A 15,927-nucleotide genomic window follows, 5' to 3' on the forward strand; every position below is an offset into this window, starting at 1 on the left:
TCGACTTAGCAGCACTTCGTAGTCCTCGTAGATGTATACGCGCTTCTGTAAAGACTCCCAGCGGGGGGAAAAAATGCCCCTCCGATCCTCCATTCTCCTGCTTCTGCTGCCGTTACTGCTGGGCGGCAACGGCGGCGGGGCCATGTTCTTCTACCCGAGCCCGCAGGCCGCGCTGCTCGAGCACCTCCTGATCGACCACGGCGGCGCCCGCGCCGCCAACTTCTCGGCCGCCGTCAGCCCCTGCACCAACTACGTGACCGAGGTCGGCGAGCCGTCGCGGAACTCGGGCCGTACCACGGCTGCGCAGTGGCTCCGCGTCGCGTTCCATGACTTCGTCACTGCCGATACCAAGTCAGGGAGGCCGGGGCCATTACCGGCGGTATCGATGCGTCCATCGGCTTCGAGACTGCGCGTGCTGAGAATAAGGGGAGTGCGTTTGATGGTAGTTTTACGTTTTGGCGGCCGTTTGTGAATGAGTACGTTTCTAGTGAGTCTGTCTACATGATGTTCCTAGTACCTCAAGCAAAACAACAGCCGTGTAAGGGGACGATGAATGAGTAGCTGTCTTCGTTTCATCTCCACATTCTGCATTTAACTCACGTCTCTGCCTTAGTGTCGGATCTCATCGCTTTGGGAACCGTCATGTCGGTTCACCTGTGTGGTGGAAAGGCTATTCCCTACCGGCCTGGGCGCATCGATGCTCTGCACGCAGACCCGACGACCGGTGTGCCGGAGCCCGAGACCGGCGTCGACGAGACGCTAGAGGAGTTCGGCAGAGCCGGGTTCAATAAACAGGATTTCATTGCACTGACAGCTTGCGGACACAGCCTGGGCTCGGTACATCATGGTGGATTCCCAGAGGTACGTGTTGACTGTTGCCCCCTTTTCAGACGTCGACATCGTCTACCCACCTCACTGCGCGCTGACTGTAACTCAAACAGGTAGTAGGCCCAGGAGCCGTAACCCCGACCAACACCAACGGCGGCTCCAACTTCGACAGCACGCGCGGCGCCTTCGACCCCCTCGTCGTCCACGAGTACATCGACTCGACCGGCAGCCGGGGCGGGCCGCTCGTCACGAGCTTCAACGAGACCGCGCGCTCCGACCTGCGGCTGTACGAGAGCGACGGGAACCAGACCATGCGCAGCTTATACGACATGACCACCGAGGCGTTCCAAGACACCTGCGCCGAGCTCCTCGGGCGCATGATCGATACCGTGCCGTCGGGTGTGCAGCTGCGGGATACCATCACGCCGATGGCCATCAAGCCTATCAATGTGACGTGGGACTTTGATGGGGGAGGCTGATGGGCTCGTGCTGTCTGGAAGCATCAGGGTTGGTCTTTTCGCTTCTCTGTCGGCTTGCAATCTTAGCCCAACGCTTACTTACACCTCAAGGTCCTCTGGGGCGCGCCTACAATTCCAAAGGTGGTTACGCTCTCTTCCGGAAATTTCGTGACGTCCCTCCGCCCGGAGCCCGAGAAGGGGTGCACTGCCTATGGGATGAGCAATACCTACTTCTACCCGTTCTCGATCCCAAGCAGTGCAATCGGGGATGCTACGTCATTCGCTGTATCCGGCGACAATATGACAGCGCAGACTTTCCCGATCAGCCGTGCAGGACGGCCCTTCTTCGTGCCCAGTATGTCATCCGCGACGGGGATCTCAGCCTCCTTTACCGTCGCCAGCGCCGCCGATAGCGGTCTCGAGGAAGAGGTGTTGGTGGTTCAGGTGGCAGCCCCCATAGAACAGCCCCTGACGCTGGCCCCCAAGATTGTAACGGCGACTGTGAACTTGACAACGACGGATGACACGAGATCTGGGTTCCGGTTCTGCAAGGGGTCGTATGACGTGCATCAACAGGTTACAGGGGCTATAAGTCTTACACTTACACAAGCTGGCGAAACGTTGGACCACTTGCTCCTTGGTGCCGGGGTTGCAGGGTGGTAACACTGCACGATATTTGACGGATTCCATTTGATATCAAAGCGTCCTATATACAATAAGATACCCATTTCCAGTACATGTGGGCAATCACCTAGTATTAGTATTTGATCCAATCCAACGCAAGTTGACCTGGCCCAATGGGCTGTTCGCCCCTTTAACCCTCCCAAATAAACTCCTGCTTGACCTCCCCCTCCCTCTTCAACCCCCGGAGCGCAATCCCGTAATCGCCCGCATTGGGCGTACGCAGCAGCGTGTGGATGTGGAAGCGCTTGGGCTCCTGGTTGGTGAGGAAGACGCCCGAGTGGTGATCGAACTCGACGACGACGACGGGGCTCTGGATGCGGAAGTAGAACGGGTCCCCGGCGCCGTGACCGCCGATCCACGAGAAGTACGTCTCGTGGTACCAGGCGCGGCAGTCCGCGAGCTTGAGCTCCCGCGCGCGGACCGGCAGGTACAGGAGGTACTGCTCCAGGATCTGGGACACGGTCTCCTGCTGCGCCGAGGGCAGCGAGCCGACGACGATGCCCTCGTAGGGCACGACGCGGTTGTCGCGGTACGCGCCCAGCAGGTGGCGCTGGTCGTCGTGGTTCCAGCGGCCCTTGGGCATCTTGTCGTCCTTCATGTGCTCGTAGGTGCGGGCCGCGGCCTGCTGCTCCGGCGCCAGGCTCTGCATCAGCTGCAGGCCCAGCCGCTCCTCCTCGTGCAGGATGCGGGTGCCCTTGTAGGGCCCGTCGTCGATGAGGTTGGGCTCGGCGCCCGTGAACCAGGGGCTCACGACGATCTGGGCGCCGCGCAGGAAGACGGACAGGCACAGATGGTGGCCGTAGAAGCTGAAGCCCCAGGGTTCCTGCGTGTCGGGCTCGCCGAAGACACAGAAGTTGTACGAGAACTCGTTCATGACGGCGGGGGCGCCGACCAGGGCGCCGAGGAAGTGGTTCACACGCATGGCGGAGACGGCCTTGGCGTAGCCTTCGGGGCTCAGGGCGGCCTCGAGCACGGACAGGACGTCGGTCCGCAGCGCATCGGACAGCTGGTCCAGGCGGACGCCCTTGTCGGACAGGAGGAACTCCGGGTTCGACCAGGTGCGCCACTGCGGCGAGTCGATGTGGAACAGCGTCTTTTGCCGTTGGGCGTCTGTCAGCTGCTCCAGCACCTTGTTTGTGGCCTTGACAATGTCCGCGATGGGGACACCCTCATCGCGGGGCTGGAAAAGCCCAGGGCGAACACTGCCTGTTTCGAAGCATCAGTCATCGCGTTATTCTTGGTAACAGTCAGGGAGAAGGGTCCAAAGATACCGTCATTGGTCACGCCGCGAAATGGCTCCTTGAGGAGCTTCAGCCAGTGCTGGTACAGAGCATACAGCCATGGGGGGTCGCTGGTGGTCAACCAGTTCGGCGGCATGAGAGTAGGCATCGCACTCTGCTATGCGGGTGAACCGGGGAGTGGTGAGGTCTGGGAGGTATTCCCGGAAGGTCTGTGACTCTGCGACGAGTTCTTCTTGGCCAGGCGGCGCCATGATGATGTTGACTCAAGTCCCCGCTTTGTAGGAACTAGCTTGAGGAGATGTTAGAAGGTGCGGGAAAAGGAGACACGGACCACTGGCAGTCACTGGCTGTCAAGACAGAAAAAGAAAACTCTACTCATGATTGGCCTCAATATCGGCTCCGAGGTGGTGGTTCGATCACGGCTTTCTCCTTCGGCATGGCGGGGTCGGAGACTCGTAGGGGCCTTGGAGATGGTGGGCCAGGTTACAGTTGCCGGGGTTGTTACATGGTGGGCCGCCATGTTCAATCTTTCGACGATTTCTCCCCCACACAGGCCCAAGTAGCACCGCCGCGGGGTGATGTCACCACCAGAATCGGGGTTGGTTTGTTTATGAGGAAGTGATCAAATGTCCAATGGATAAACTCCCAAAACTTTTGTAGAAACGTCCCTCTCTTGGCTATGCTGAGCCCGAGCCAAACGCTATCAGGTGAAGTAGGCCGCCAAGTGTCGGAGGGGGATGTTCGTTTCGCTGCCGCCGGACATGGTTTTGGGGCCGGTTTCGCAATCGCCCCGTGTTCTGCCAGCACCAATTGGCGCAACCACGAGTCAGCAAGTTGGGTAACTTCTATTTAGACAAACACACACATGCAACAACCGCACATAAGGACACTGCACGCTAAATGGAACCCCTAATCACCATTCGGCTAACCGCAAGTTCAAGATCAGCCTTGTCCGCCAACTTCACGTCGGTCCCAGAGTAAAAAGAGCACTGGCCCACCGTGCAGGTGAACTGGACGCGGCCACCGTTGAACGTGTTGGAGCGCGCCGCCGGCACGCGGAGCACCTTGTCGGTGCGCTGGCAGTACCGGCATCGCACGGCCCGGTCGGGGAAGGCGGGGTGCCAGTATTTTGGCGGCGGCGACGGCGGTGACTCGGGCTGGGACGGTGGTGGGGTGACGAGGCTATTGCGGCCCGTTTCGGGTTCCTCTTCTTTCTTGACAGAATCTTTCTCCTTGACGGGAGAGTTGTCTTGGGGATGCTCCGGTCGGGACAGTAATACACCTCGGACTTCGTCTGGCTCCTCTTTGATTACACGGCAAGCACGCTTCCCCGACGCCCTCTCGTGGGTCTGCACGTCGCTTGCATTGCCGTCATCGGCATCACCATCCACCAGCTCTCGCTTTCTCTTAGAAGCTTGGGCAGTATCCATCGTTCTACCAGTCTCTTTGCTTAAGAGCTCGCGGGTTACCGTTGAGAGTCAGCACAGAATGGTATCGAGGACCGGTAGTTTTTGTGATTCGGGTTAACATCCCTTTCGTGGGAATGAAAAGGCCAACTTAACCGGAAGCTCTGTAACAGTTTAGGGGCAGAGAGGGTGGGGTCCATGTTTTTATCTGCATGGACAGCAAACAGGGAGCTGCACAGCAAGGGCCTGAAAATCGTACCGATGATACCCTGCGTCCACAACTGTCGTAATCACTCCCCCTCCCGCTGCTTCATGATTGCCGACGACCATATGCATCGCTCAGATCATGTGGGAAGTCCTATTCGCAAAAGGACTGCGTGCGTGAAATGATATTCGGTTTACACGGCAGTGCAGGGCAAAGATAACTTGGGTAAAACAAGCCAGCAGAAGTGGAAGAGTCGTTGTATGAGTAGATAGGTCGCATGAGCTGCCTCATTGTCATTTTTGGTGTGCTATGTACAGTACAGTTCTCCATTTTGTTATACGCCCCATGGATGATTTTGGGCCATGCCAAACACACGCTCCCGAACACCTGTTCCCAATGCTGGTTTAGTCTAGGGCTCGATTCTCTGACCCCTTTTCAGAGGGAGCACCCTTCCATTCCGTTTTTCCCCGAAAGAAAGCCCGCCCATCTAAGGCAAGCACCGCCGCTTGCGGTTAATGATGAGGCACAGTTAATTAATTAAAAAAAAAAAAAAAAAAAAAGACAATAACCCACGCTTCTCACACTCGTATAATACAGTTATCGTAATACCTTGGCTCACTGGCTGCCGTTACCGTTTCCTCGTGTCTTTCCCCTTTTTGGCCTTCCCCTTTTTCTTGTCTTTCGGCAGCTCCAGAGGTGTGCCTGCTAACATGCGCCCCATCGTCCCGAGCATGAAATCGTCGATATTCCGCATCTGCTCGCCCCATGCGTTGAGCTCAGCTTCCACGGCGTCGGCAGATTGCTCGTACAATCCAAGATTCGAGCGTCCGACACCCGGGGCAGTCGACGCGTCCCTGGTAGCTGGTGTACCCTGTCTCGTGCTTGATGTTCCTGAAGCGCTAGTAGTGGGAGCCTTGTCGTCAAAGTCGGCCTCGTCCTCCTGTATCTCCTTTTCGGCTTCGTGGGCGGCTGCGACATCTTCACGGTCTTCCGCTTGTTCGAGAACTCGGCCAACAGCACGTTCGCCTCCTGTTTCGGCGCCTCCCAACACGCGATCCATGGCATCTCCAACGACATCCTCTACAGCATCATCCACAACATCCTTCATGACGTCTTGCACCGTCATTTTGTTAAAATAATCAGTAGTAAATCCGCCTTCTTGGATGACCACGTCGTCCAGCATTTGCTTCTGTGAGGCTTTGCGTAGGATGTTGGCCTCGATGGTGTGTTCTGAAATCAGACGATAGATGTGCACGTCGCGGGTTTGACCAATACGATGGCATCGATCCTGGCACTGCTTGTCCATGGCTGGGTTCCAGTCTTGGTCGTAGAAAATAACAGTATCAGCACCAGTCAAGTTGATGCCTAGTCCTCCCGATCGAGTAGACAGGATGAAAGCAAGGATGCGGTTGTCGTTATTGAACCGATCAGTCAAGATTTGTCGTTGCTCAACCTTGGTAGCACCATCCAGACGAAGATACTTGTGGCCGTGTATGTTGAGAAACTGCTCCAGGATATCCAGCACCTTTGTCATTTGCGTGAAGATTAGGGCCCGATGCCCGCCAGATTGAAGTTTGCGCAGAAGACGGTCTAATGCCTGTAATTTGCCGCAGTCGTATTGTAACAACCGCTTGTCAGGGAATTGGATGCTTAAGCGCATGCGGGCCTCATGCCATGGGTCAATGGGCGCTTCCTTGGGCATGAAAGGCGCATGCCGAACCGGGGCGGCGAGTCGAAGGTTCTCCTCGTCAAATACCTGGACGCCCTTGGAGCCCAGGATGAACTGGTCAGCATCTCGCGTGATGACTGCGGGCGTGATGCACGCGAAGGTGGAGATAGTTGTCTTCATGCTCGCCGCACGTTGGTCAAGATCCAACACCATGGAGCGCAGAATGGGCGACTCTTCCTCGAACCAACCCATGATCTTGGCCGGGACTCTGGGGCGGGGCTTGTGTGGCCGTTTGTCAATGCCGATTGTTAGGAAGTCCCGCAGGTTTTTGCCGTATATTGGCCTCTGCTGCCGGCGAAGAGCGTTGATGTAAACGCAATGTTGCAGTTCCTCGAACCTGCCCCAGCGAGCTGCGCTCTCGAGGTAAACAATGTTGGACTCAACAGCAGAAGGGTCAAGATTCGAATAAGCAGACTGAGCTCGTGTCTTTTGAGCCTCTCTTAGATCCATAAGCGAGCGATGGGAGCTTAACTGGGAAACTCGGTCGCAAACAGCACCAGAGAGGTTCTCAGAATGGGATGGCAACAAGTTGAGGAAACTCAGGCTCACGAGACTCATCGGCTTTTCTGCCAAGAGCTTGTCTTTCACCAGACGATTGGTGAACTCAAAGTTAGCAGCCACAGACCCGCGCTGCCGGAAGGATGTCATAATCGGTCGTTCGACAAACAAATCCGGGTGGTTACAGACTTTTCGAAGTTGCATCAGACAGTTGATGACGGATATGTAGTTGCCTGACGCCAGCGCTTCTCGCGTGTCGGTTCGGGCAAGAAACCCGTCGTACAACTCGCGTTGTCTTCGCGACAACCGACAGAACTCGACATGTTCATACTTGGCAGGCATTTGCTTTTCAACATCGGCCTTCAGACGACGAAGCAGGTAAGGCCGGAGGACCTTGTGAAGCTTAGCAATAATGGCTCGAGCCTCGTCGTCCATCTGCTCCCTGCCACTCTCTAGAATCTGGGACTCCGGTTTATGGAACCAGTCTTGAAATTCGGCAAGATCCGCGAACCCTCCGACCCCATTCTCCGAAGGCATCAAGAAGAATAGCAAGGACCAAAGCTCCGTCAAGTTGTTTTGGAGGGGCGTTCCGGTCAGCAAAAGGCGGGCTTGTGTGTTGAATGTCAACAATGTCTGCCATCGTTTGGACTTGAAGTTTTTGATGTTGTGAGCCTCGTCGAGAATCATGTAGTGCCATCTTCGACGCTTGAAGACTTGCTGATCCTGAAGGACAATCTGATACGATGTGATGCAGACATTCCACATGTCGTCTGTCTTCCATCCTTGACGTTTCCTTTTCCGCTCCTCTATACTGCCGTAATAAGAGAGGACCTTGAAGCCAGGGCACCATTTTTTGAATTCCATTTCCCAGTTTAGCATCACACTCGTTGGAACAACCACCAAGTGAGGGCCCCAAACTTCGTGGTGGCAAGCCAAGTGCGCCAGCAGTGCAATTGTCTGAATCGTTTTGCCGAGACCCATTTCATCAGCGAGAATGCCGTTCGTCTTGTTACGATAAAGGCCCGCGAGCCAGTCCAGGCCATAATGTTGATACTCGCGAAGTGTCCCTCTGAGCAAGAAAGGTACTTCGGTCTTGGGTGTGCGGCCCGTTGGCGATGAAGACCTACTAAGACCAGACTTGACTACAGATGAAGCCGTGTCGGCATCTGTGACCTTCGTCTCCGAGGTTCTGGGGGACTGGCTAGGGTCCCGACTTTCAATGTTGGTTACTACATCTGTGCCGGGGCTGACATTCGCAGCGACAGAAGTGGTGGGAGCTTCGACACTGCGAATAACTAGCGGCTCGTCACCGGTTCCGATCATAGTCAAGTCAACATCGTTTTCCGGTTGTCCATGTTTGACCGCGTCAACAATCTCATCACCGACAGTCTGAGCATTGAGGGGTCCTGGTATCGTAGCCATGGCATTAGGCGTGTTGGCTTGGTACGGATTACTGGGCGGGTCAATTTGCATTGACTGCAGCTGTGACGTCTCAGCTTCCGTCGTCTGATGGGAGGTCAATCCCATATCCTCCGCTTCAACTATTGTGTCGTCATGACCTGGTTGCAGTGCAAGAGACGCATCGCCCAATGTCTCGTCAGCAGCCTCGATCCCATTGGGTTGCTCATCAGCCTCGTTGTGGTTTGGCGGCGGCGCGTCTCCCATTTCAACGTCGTCGGTAGGCGGGTCTAATCGTTCGCCGTCGGCATCGGTCTTTAGTTTCTTCAACTCAGACTTGCCGAAAAGTAATCCGAGAAGACCTGCGGGTTCCTCCTCCTCGTCTTCATCTTCGTCATCCTCCGACCCATCGTTGACATCGGTTTCTGAATTATCATCGCTTGAGCCAAGATCATCGTCCATATCGACAGATTCATCACTTGTTTCGTCTTCGTCGGCAACTCCAGCGCGTGTCGCCTCGTCGACTCGATCCTCCTCAGCATCTCGCTCATCACGTGGTAGATCAGGTACGTTGGCGTACTTTGCTATCAGCTGCTCTTGAGTCAATTGAGCATCTGATATGTCGGACTTCGCGTCGTCTTCATCGTCCGATGAGGTCATGTTGTCTTCGTCGCGACCAAAGGTCCCTTGAGTTTCGGACTCATTATCTGATTGCAAGTCATCACCAATGTCAGCTGCTGTGGCATCCTCTTCGTCTCCAAGGTCTTCTTCATCCTCGTTGTCCTCGTCATCCTCATCTGTAGCATCGTCGCCTTCATCGTCGTCCTCATCAGACACAAGTTCAGAGTCAAAATGGGCCCGGCGAGCTTGAAGCTTGAGCTCCGACATATTGACGGCTTCGTTCAGAGCCGCCTTCACGCGTTTCTGTTCAGCGGCCTCCCACTCTTCCAAACGTCTGCGGTTGATTTCGACTCGCACATTTTCCCAGGTACCAAAGAGTACTTTTACCACAGTCTTGTATCGTGCTGCCCAAGCCTCTCTTGCCTCGGCTTCGATTTGTTCGGCTGTTTTGGGTTGTCTCCGGAGCCATTCATCTCGACAAGCCTCCGCCAATTTCCGCGCTGTCGTTCTGTGTCGGTGGTGCTCAATCAGCATAAGCTTTCTGAAGTTGGTCGTAGCCTTGAGCAAGTGGTCCATATGTGCCCATTGTCGGGGAGGTTCTTCAGCCGCTTCCGGAACGAATGCAGCGCAGGTGACTTCATCAAGCAGTCCACCAGGTCTAGCCTCCTCTTCCACGCGCGCAAGTAACTTGGCATCTCTCTCGGCCTGCTCATCGGTATAAGACGGTCCATCGTCGCCCAAGTCCTGCCACCCGCCTTCGTGGACGTCTATGGTTGGCGCCTTCTGCAGAAAATCGGCGAAATCTTCCCCCAATTTGGGTCGAGCTACAGTCTGGCCTGGCAGCACATTGACTTGGGCGGGGTGAACGATGGGTATAAATGCGGACTTGACGCGTAGCCGAATCTTTGTCTGGCGCGCATTCGAACTATCTTCGTCATCGTAAATAGGCACCTCCAAGCTGTCGCGTCGGGTTCGGGAGCTTCGCCGTGTCCTGGCTGAGGTACGTCTGGATGTGGTATGAGGTGGTGACGGGGATAACCTCCGACGGCTCGACGTTTTTGGCACAGATCGGGCATTACTCGTAACTGGCTTCTTCGAAGCACTTTTGTTGGCAGAGATTGGAGTCTTGGAGGCTGCGGCTCTGCTGCCGGAGGCGGACCTTAGAGCCCCATGCAAGTGGCCATTTGTCCTGGGGGTGTTTGCTTGCTTGGTCTTGGCTGGTGGTGTGGCCTTCTGGTCCTGCTGAGCACCTCTAGTGAGCCGCGACTTGGTCGCTGAAGGCGGCGGGCCTGAAGGTAGAATGTTGACGCGGCCAGATCTTCGTTTGCCATTGTCAAGGATCCTAGTCGGGCCCTCAGCCTCGAATTTCTTCCAGGGCGGTGACACGGGATTGGGTTTGCGCTGTTGAGAATTCGGAGGTGGCGTCGACACTCTACGCCGCTTGGATGGTCTTTCGTCCTCCTCGGGCTCACCGTTTGCTTCGTGGTTTAGACCATTTGGTGTGGCCTGTGACAATGAGGGCTCGGCGAAAGGGTTTTCTTCGAATTCATCGTCGGACTTTATTGGAGTCAGATCGGAGTCACTGCTATCGCCAGGCGGATTCTGAGCTTTGGGCGCTATGATGGAGGTATCGATTTGCAGCCTCTCGTTCTTTACTGCAGCGGAATCGGTGTCGTGGTGGTTGGAATCCGAAGTTGCATCGAGGTCGTGTGCCGGAGCAGGCGCATTGGCAGCAGTTGGAGAAGCATCGGCCATGACGCGGTGGTGCCCAGGGTCTCGGAGGGACAAGAGGGTCTCGAACTCGACGAATGTGGCATTTGGGGAGACAAAAAATAGGTCTACGAATAGAGAAGAGCCGAGAGATTATCACTGCAAAGTCTGGACATGCTCAGGGAACGGTGTCGTTAGACACGATGGCGAATGTGTTGCAAATGCTACTCTCCAGCTAAAAGTTTTGATGAGTGACCCCGTTGCTCTAGAAATTTTGCGCTTGCTGCCTTGTCGCGCGGGTTAGAAGAGCAGAGAAAAGGCAGGCCGAGTTGCCAGACACGTCTTTGGGTGTAAAGTGGTGCTGGACTAGAAGCAGGCCCAGATGGCCCAGGCTACTGCTAGGTAGGTACTTGCCTGAGTGCTGTACCAATAGCACCTGCTGGGTTCTGTGCTGGGCGGGCTGTCAGTCGCTGCAATTGGCTTGAGAGTGGAAGCTTGGGCCTAACCTATGGGAATTCAAAGTTGGGGACCGTATGTACTGACTGGCCCACAAAACGGCATGCACGACCTCAGAAAGCCGGGGGGGAGACAGCCAAAGAGAGCCAGCCCGAAGGAAAATGGATGCCTGAGGCCACAAGAGAGCTCGCATCGAACCGAACCAAAGCTTGAACCACTCAATTGAATGACCTCAACCTGTTGAACAGCATAACCAACCTCAACGCAACTTGGCAGGCATTGAGGCTCGAAAATGGCCACGGTACGCCCCAATTGGATTTCGAAGCCGATTCCGCATACTAAACTCGTGTCGCACAGATGCTCCCTCGTCGAATTGCGCAGGCCCCGGCCCTGCGATCTGCAGCACAGGCTTGCCGACGACTACCCATGATCCAGCGACGATGCTTTCTCCCCAACTCGATAAACGACAAGTCAATCATCGAGGAGAAATACCCCGACCCGCCTCAGCTGACTGACGCTGAGGATCCCAACATGGTCAGTGATGCGGTCCACAGCGCGCCCGCATGGTTGCGTGTCGGCGGGAAACTGACTTGAATGGGCAGAACGGCGGCTTCATTAACCCTCCCCGGATCAAGAGGCAATTCCGCGACCCCCATGCCGACTGGTGGGACAAGCAGGAGCGACGAAACTTCGGCGAGCCCGTGCACGAGGATCACGACGTGCTCGGCATGTTCAGCCCTTACGAATACACTTGGGTCTCGCCCGCGAAGGGTGCTGTCCAGTTCGGTGCCTTCGTGGCTGTCTTCCTCGGTGTTTGCTGGATGGTATCGCGAGTCTATCCCGACAAGCAGTCGTATCCTCGCGAGTACGAGGGCGGATTGGAGCGAGAGCTGGGTGGCAAGGGCGCCGTCAGGGTAAGATCGGCAATGCACCAATCCTTGAATTCCTGATGCTAACTGTAAACATAGGCGAGAGCTCCTGGAGACCCCGAGCCCTACCAGGTTGCTGAGGAGGCCTAAGTTGTACATATTTACCGAGTTGGGTGCAGTCACAACGGAATTAGACAGAAAAACATCAACATTAAGCTGCTGAGACGTCTCAGTAGATGGGTATTTGCTCGTGGGATGCAATCAATGGCCCGAGTCACGCGTGATCTACATGTAGTATACGTTTAGAGACAGCCCCTTCCCTATGTGAAATATAGAAAAGATGCCGCATCGCGACTGGTATTCGCCAGCCTCATGGTCAAATATGTAGAAAACCGCGTAAACAAGACATGATGGCATCAATTCAAACAAATCAATGAAGCAGGGGCCGTTGGAATTGGGCTGATCATGCGTGCTCGGTGTCGTGCTTTTAGTCAAAGCAGGAGTGCCATTCCGGATCCCCATTCCACGTCCTTCACCATGGGTGCTCAAAAGCCTCAACGGCAGGACATAGCGAAGATGGGTCGGTTTCCCTTATTGGCCTATAAGTCGTATGATTACCAATAGCATAGGTACTGTTCAGGAACCCAAATGCCCTGATGGTTACCTGGGTGTTTGTTGTATATATGTATATGTCAAATGCACAAATATGAACGGGATCTAGAAGAGGCAGCCACGACTGATAGGGGCGGGACCCAGAAAATCCGTGGCTGCCATCAACAGCCGTCATGCGTCTCCCGTGGGAAAGAGGACTTTGCACTTGACAGAGAGCTTCGTTCCATCATGTATGTACCATACTGCTATTTCTGCCAAACCCAAGGTGCAGCATCCAGACTCCTCGAGACACGTTTTCGTCAAGCTTTCCGGGTCACCATACCCTCGTTCTGTCATCCAGCTTCTTATTTTGTTTGTTTCGCCCTGTATTTTGGTACGCAGTTGAACCCATTGAGCACGATGCGTTACGAGGATTGGGATATTCTCATCTTCCCCCAGGACTCGTCCAAGATTCCTCTTAAGGAGTTCAAGACGCAATGCCATGTCGTCCATGACCCAGGCAAGTGTGTGAAACACGTCGAGGATGCCATGTAATCCATACTAATACGCCGTCGTTCCAGAGTTCGCCTTCGCCTCTGGATCCTATGGCCTGCCCATCCTGACCTGTTTCGTACCTGGTCTCGCTCTCGGCACTCCATTCCTCATATCTCTTCACAACTGGCGAAAGCCCGAGATTAGCCAATACACCAAGAGCTACAGCCAGCATCTAGACCTCGTCAAATGGGAGGCACGTGTGACCATTGACGGACGGCTCGTTGCGTAAGTCATCACGAGTATGTGCTGAGTCCATTCTGGACTAACCAGTTGGCATTTGGTCAGATCATCTTCTTTCTCTCAAGAGGCATCATGGCCCCAAATCATGAGTCGAAGCTTCGAGTTCACCAAGAATGGAGAGCTTGAGCCTCTCCGGTTCCCTCGCTTCAAGGAAGAACTCCTCCAACAGAACTACTGGAACCCTTCGGACGAAGTTGGACGCATCAAGATCATCATCAGCGAGGGGTTTCCACGCGACTCACTTACAGTTCCAGTTGAGCGTGTGAAGAACATCATCGCATTCTCTTTCCAACACGCCCCCATGGGTGAGTCGGGACAAAATCGAGTCGAGATTCCAGTATCAAGCGCTTTGCACTAATAAATATTCCGTTACTAGACATCCTCGAATCTTCAGGAATAGCCTGGCCAAACCCAAGCATGTGGTCCCGCAGTCCTATTCAGAGCCAGTCGATGCCCGTCCCGACACAACATCACAAGGATGGTTCGGAGGCTCATATACATTCCCCACGCCGTGCCAATGAACATGGTAACTGCAAGTCGGCATCTTCAAGCCATGAAGCCTACATGCCCGGATGGACAGCCGCACAGGCAAGCAGCTTCCTCGGAAGCATGCCTCACACGCAATCTTTGCTGCAGCGTGGATCCAAGGGATTGTTTAACAGCAGCATCAACTCCATGGATGATTTCTACCAACCGTATGGGGAATCATCGTCGCACCTCAGTGATTGGACGTTTTCTAACTTCGGCAACATTCAACAGCCTTTATTGAGTTCTCGGCAGCCCGGAGGGCAGAAAGCGTCCAGAAGCCGTCGAAAGCTTACAAGCTCAGATGCCAGTATGCCTGACTATATAAGCAATCCAGGCAGTACGTCCCAGCATGCGGCAGAGCTGCAGCAGACAGGGTCTCACGGCCACAACTCGAACGTCAACAAGGTCAACGGAGATCCTGAGAATGCCCTGCATCATCCGAAAGCGCCAAGCAATACGCCGAATTCGCTAACTGGGCAGAATCTTGTCGGAGATTTGATCGCAGAGGTATCAAAAAAGTCGCCTCACCATGATCTGTTTGCCAACATGACCAAGACAAGTCGTTTTCCACCGGAGCTGGGGATGCCTCTAACCCATTCATTATTGAATCAGCCCTGCCCAATCCCCACCCAAGCAGGCACTCCAATGACAGCGCCCGCTTCCGAGATCAAATCTCGGAAGGAAACCCGGCTAGGACCTACTCAACTAGGCTTCAACACGCCAAGTCTCCTTGATCATCTGGATATGCGTAAGGTCTCGCAAGCTGCTTTTGGTGATTCGTCGGACAACTTCACCCCGGGCCTGTTGTTTGAAAACAAGGAGAGCAGCAGTCGCGAAGCAAGCTCTGGCGTTTCGCCTCAACCGAGCTCACGCACTTTCTCGGGGGTCTTTAGCCAGCTTTCCGGTTCGGCCGGTGACCTCACTCAGAAGTTGAACGGCACCACTGGTCTTGCCCATACTAACCTGGAGGTTGGCACGCCCACGAGTATGGGCGACAGTAGTGATGTTAACCTGCCAGGCAGCGGCAAGGGGGCCAAACGGACCAGGCACTTGACTCCAACCGGATCCAACGCTGACCAAAACGAACCTCACAGTACGCCCCAGGTCAGAGTGGGCTTTGGGGAGGAAATGACAAACTAAACGCACTTGCAATGCCCGGTTCATACCAGCAAGATGCCCTGTTTTCAACACCCAGCATCCCATTGGCAGGTCTAGCTGGGCTTCTTGATGCCAACATAGAATTAACAGATCACTAGTTGAAGATTACGAGGTGTACATACATGGGCATTGTCTAGGATTATTTCGGTTGTTACGCTCACATGCACAACACCACAGAAGTTGAAAACATGGTAGATATGGTCTGAGGGTTGAACTGGCCTTCTCTTCTGCATAGGCATTCATTGAGGCGAAGTGCGATTGAAGCCTTTTGGTTGTATGGAAGGACTTCATTGTGTTAACCAAATGTCGAAGACTGGTCCTTCCTTTTCTGTCTATCTTAGGTGGTGGCGGTGGCTTTGTCGCATCAATCAAATCATCAAGTTAACCTTTTTCAAATTCCGATCATTCGCGAACGGCCGAGTTGAAAGTTCAAAAGCCCATAATCCTTAACGATTGATGACACTGATTGAGATATTGATTGGGATATTTATACCCTGCTATGTAACCGATCGTCAACAACAAATCAGCCTAGCTGATTCGAGGGTTTCGGTCTTGTGGTTTAGTGGTATAATTCTCGCTTAGGGTTCACCCTGATGCTTCATGCGAGAGGTCCCGGGTTCGATCCCCGGCAAGACCCTTCTTTTGCACTTTTTGACATTTTTCTGTAGTGATCTCAATTGTCAGCGGTTCCTAGTCAAAGATGATTAAGTGTTTCTTTTATGGGATCAAGCTCCTTCATTATAAACGCCTTA

General features: G+C 54.4%; 6 protein-coding genes across 6 annotated transcripts; 3 read left to right on the forward strand and 3 right to left on the reverse strand.

The window, feature by feature from the left end:
- Window positions 1-73: 73 nt before the first annotated feature.
- On the forward strand, window positions 74-1,949 carry PG986_013121 (uncharacterized protein; the record flags this gene model as incomplete). Its single annotated transcript, XM_066849343.1, has 5 exons — window positions 74-321; window positions 357-487; window positions 614-861; window positions 942-1,277; window positions 1,398-1,949. The coding sequence occupies 5 exons, from the start codon at window positions 74-76 to the stop codon at window positions 1,947-1,949; spliced, it is 1,515 nt and encodes a 504-aa protein (XP_066693486.1).
- A 151-nt stretch (window positions 1,950-2,100) lies between these two features.
- Window positions 2,101-3,462, reverse strand: PG986_013122 (uncharacterized protein; the record flags this gene model as incomplete). The annotated part of the gene is made up of 2 exons (XM_066849344.1): window positions 2,101-3,150; window positions 3,307-3,462. 2 exons carry the CDS (start codon window positions 3,460-3,462, stop codon window positions 2,101-2,103), a joined length of 1,206 nt encoding a protein of 401 aa, XP_066693487.1.
- Window positions 3,463-4,107: 645 nt separating this feature from the next.
- PG986_013123 (uncharacterized protein) lies at window positions 4,108-4,641 on the reverse strand (the record flags this gene model as incomplete). The annotated part of the gene is made up of 1 exon (XM_066849345.1): window positions 4,108-4,641. The coding sequence occupies one exon, from the start codon at window positions 4,639-4,641 to the stop codon at window positions 4,108-4,110; it is 534 nt and encodes a 177-aa protein (XP_066693488.1).
- An 809-nt stretch (window positions 4,642-5,450) lies between these two features.
- Window positions 5,451-10,823, reverse strand: PG986_013124 (putative SWR1-DEAH-box protein RNA helicase; the record flags this gene model as incomplete). The annotated part of the gene is made up of 1 exon (XM_066849346.1): window positions 5,451-10,823. The coding sequence occupies one exon, from the start codon at window positions 10,821-10,823 to the stop codon at window positions 5,451-5,453; it is 5,373 nt and encodes a 1,790-aa protein (XP_066693489.1).
- A 703-nt stretch (window positions 10,824-11,526) lies between these two features.
- Window positions 11,527-12,253, forward strand: PG986_013125 (NADH:ubiquinone oxidoreductase 20.1kD subunit; the record flags this gene model as incomplete). The annotated part of the gene is made up of 4 exons (XM_066849347.1): window positions 11,527-11,535; window positions 11,592-11,768; window positions 11,837-12,148; window positions 12,203-12,253. The coding sequence occupies 4 exons, from the start codon at window positions 11,527-11,529 to the stop codon at window positions 12,251-12,253; spliced, it is 549 nt and encodes a 182-aa protein (XP_066693490.1).
- An 861-nt stretch (window positions 12,254-13,114) lies between these two features.
- PG986_013126 (NADH dehydrogenase -like protein) lies at window positions 13,115-15,157 on the forward strand (the record flags this gene model as incomplete). Its single annotated transcript, XM_066849348.1, has 4 exons — window positions 13,115-13,201; window positions 13,278-13,474; window positions 13,535-13,794; window positions 13,866-15,157. The coding sequence occupies 4 exons, from the start codon at window positions 13,115-13,117 to the stop codon at window positions 15,155-15,157; spliced, it is 1,836 nt and encodes a 611-aa protein (XP_066693491.1).
- Between the last annotated feature and the right edge of the window lie 770 nt (window positions 15,158-15,927).

This window comes from Apiospora aurea (genome assembly GCF_038362705.1).
Source record: "Apiospora aurea strain CBS 24483 chromosome Unknown utg000009l_segment0_segment0, whole genome shotgun sequence".
In the NCBI taxonomy this organism is placed as follows: Eukaryota; Fungi; Ascomycota; class Sordariomycetes; order Amphisphaeriales; family Apiosporaceae; genus Apiospora; species Apiospora aurea.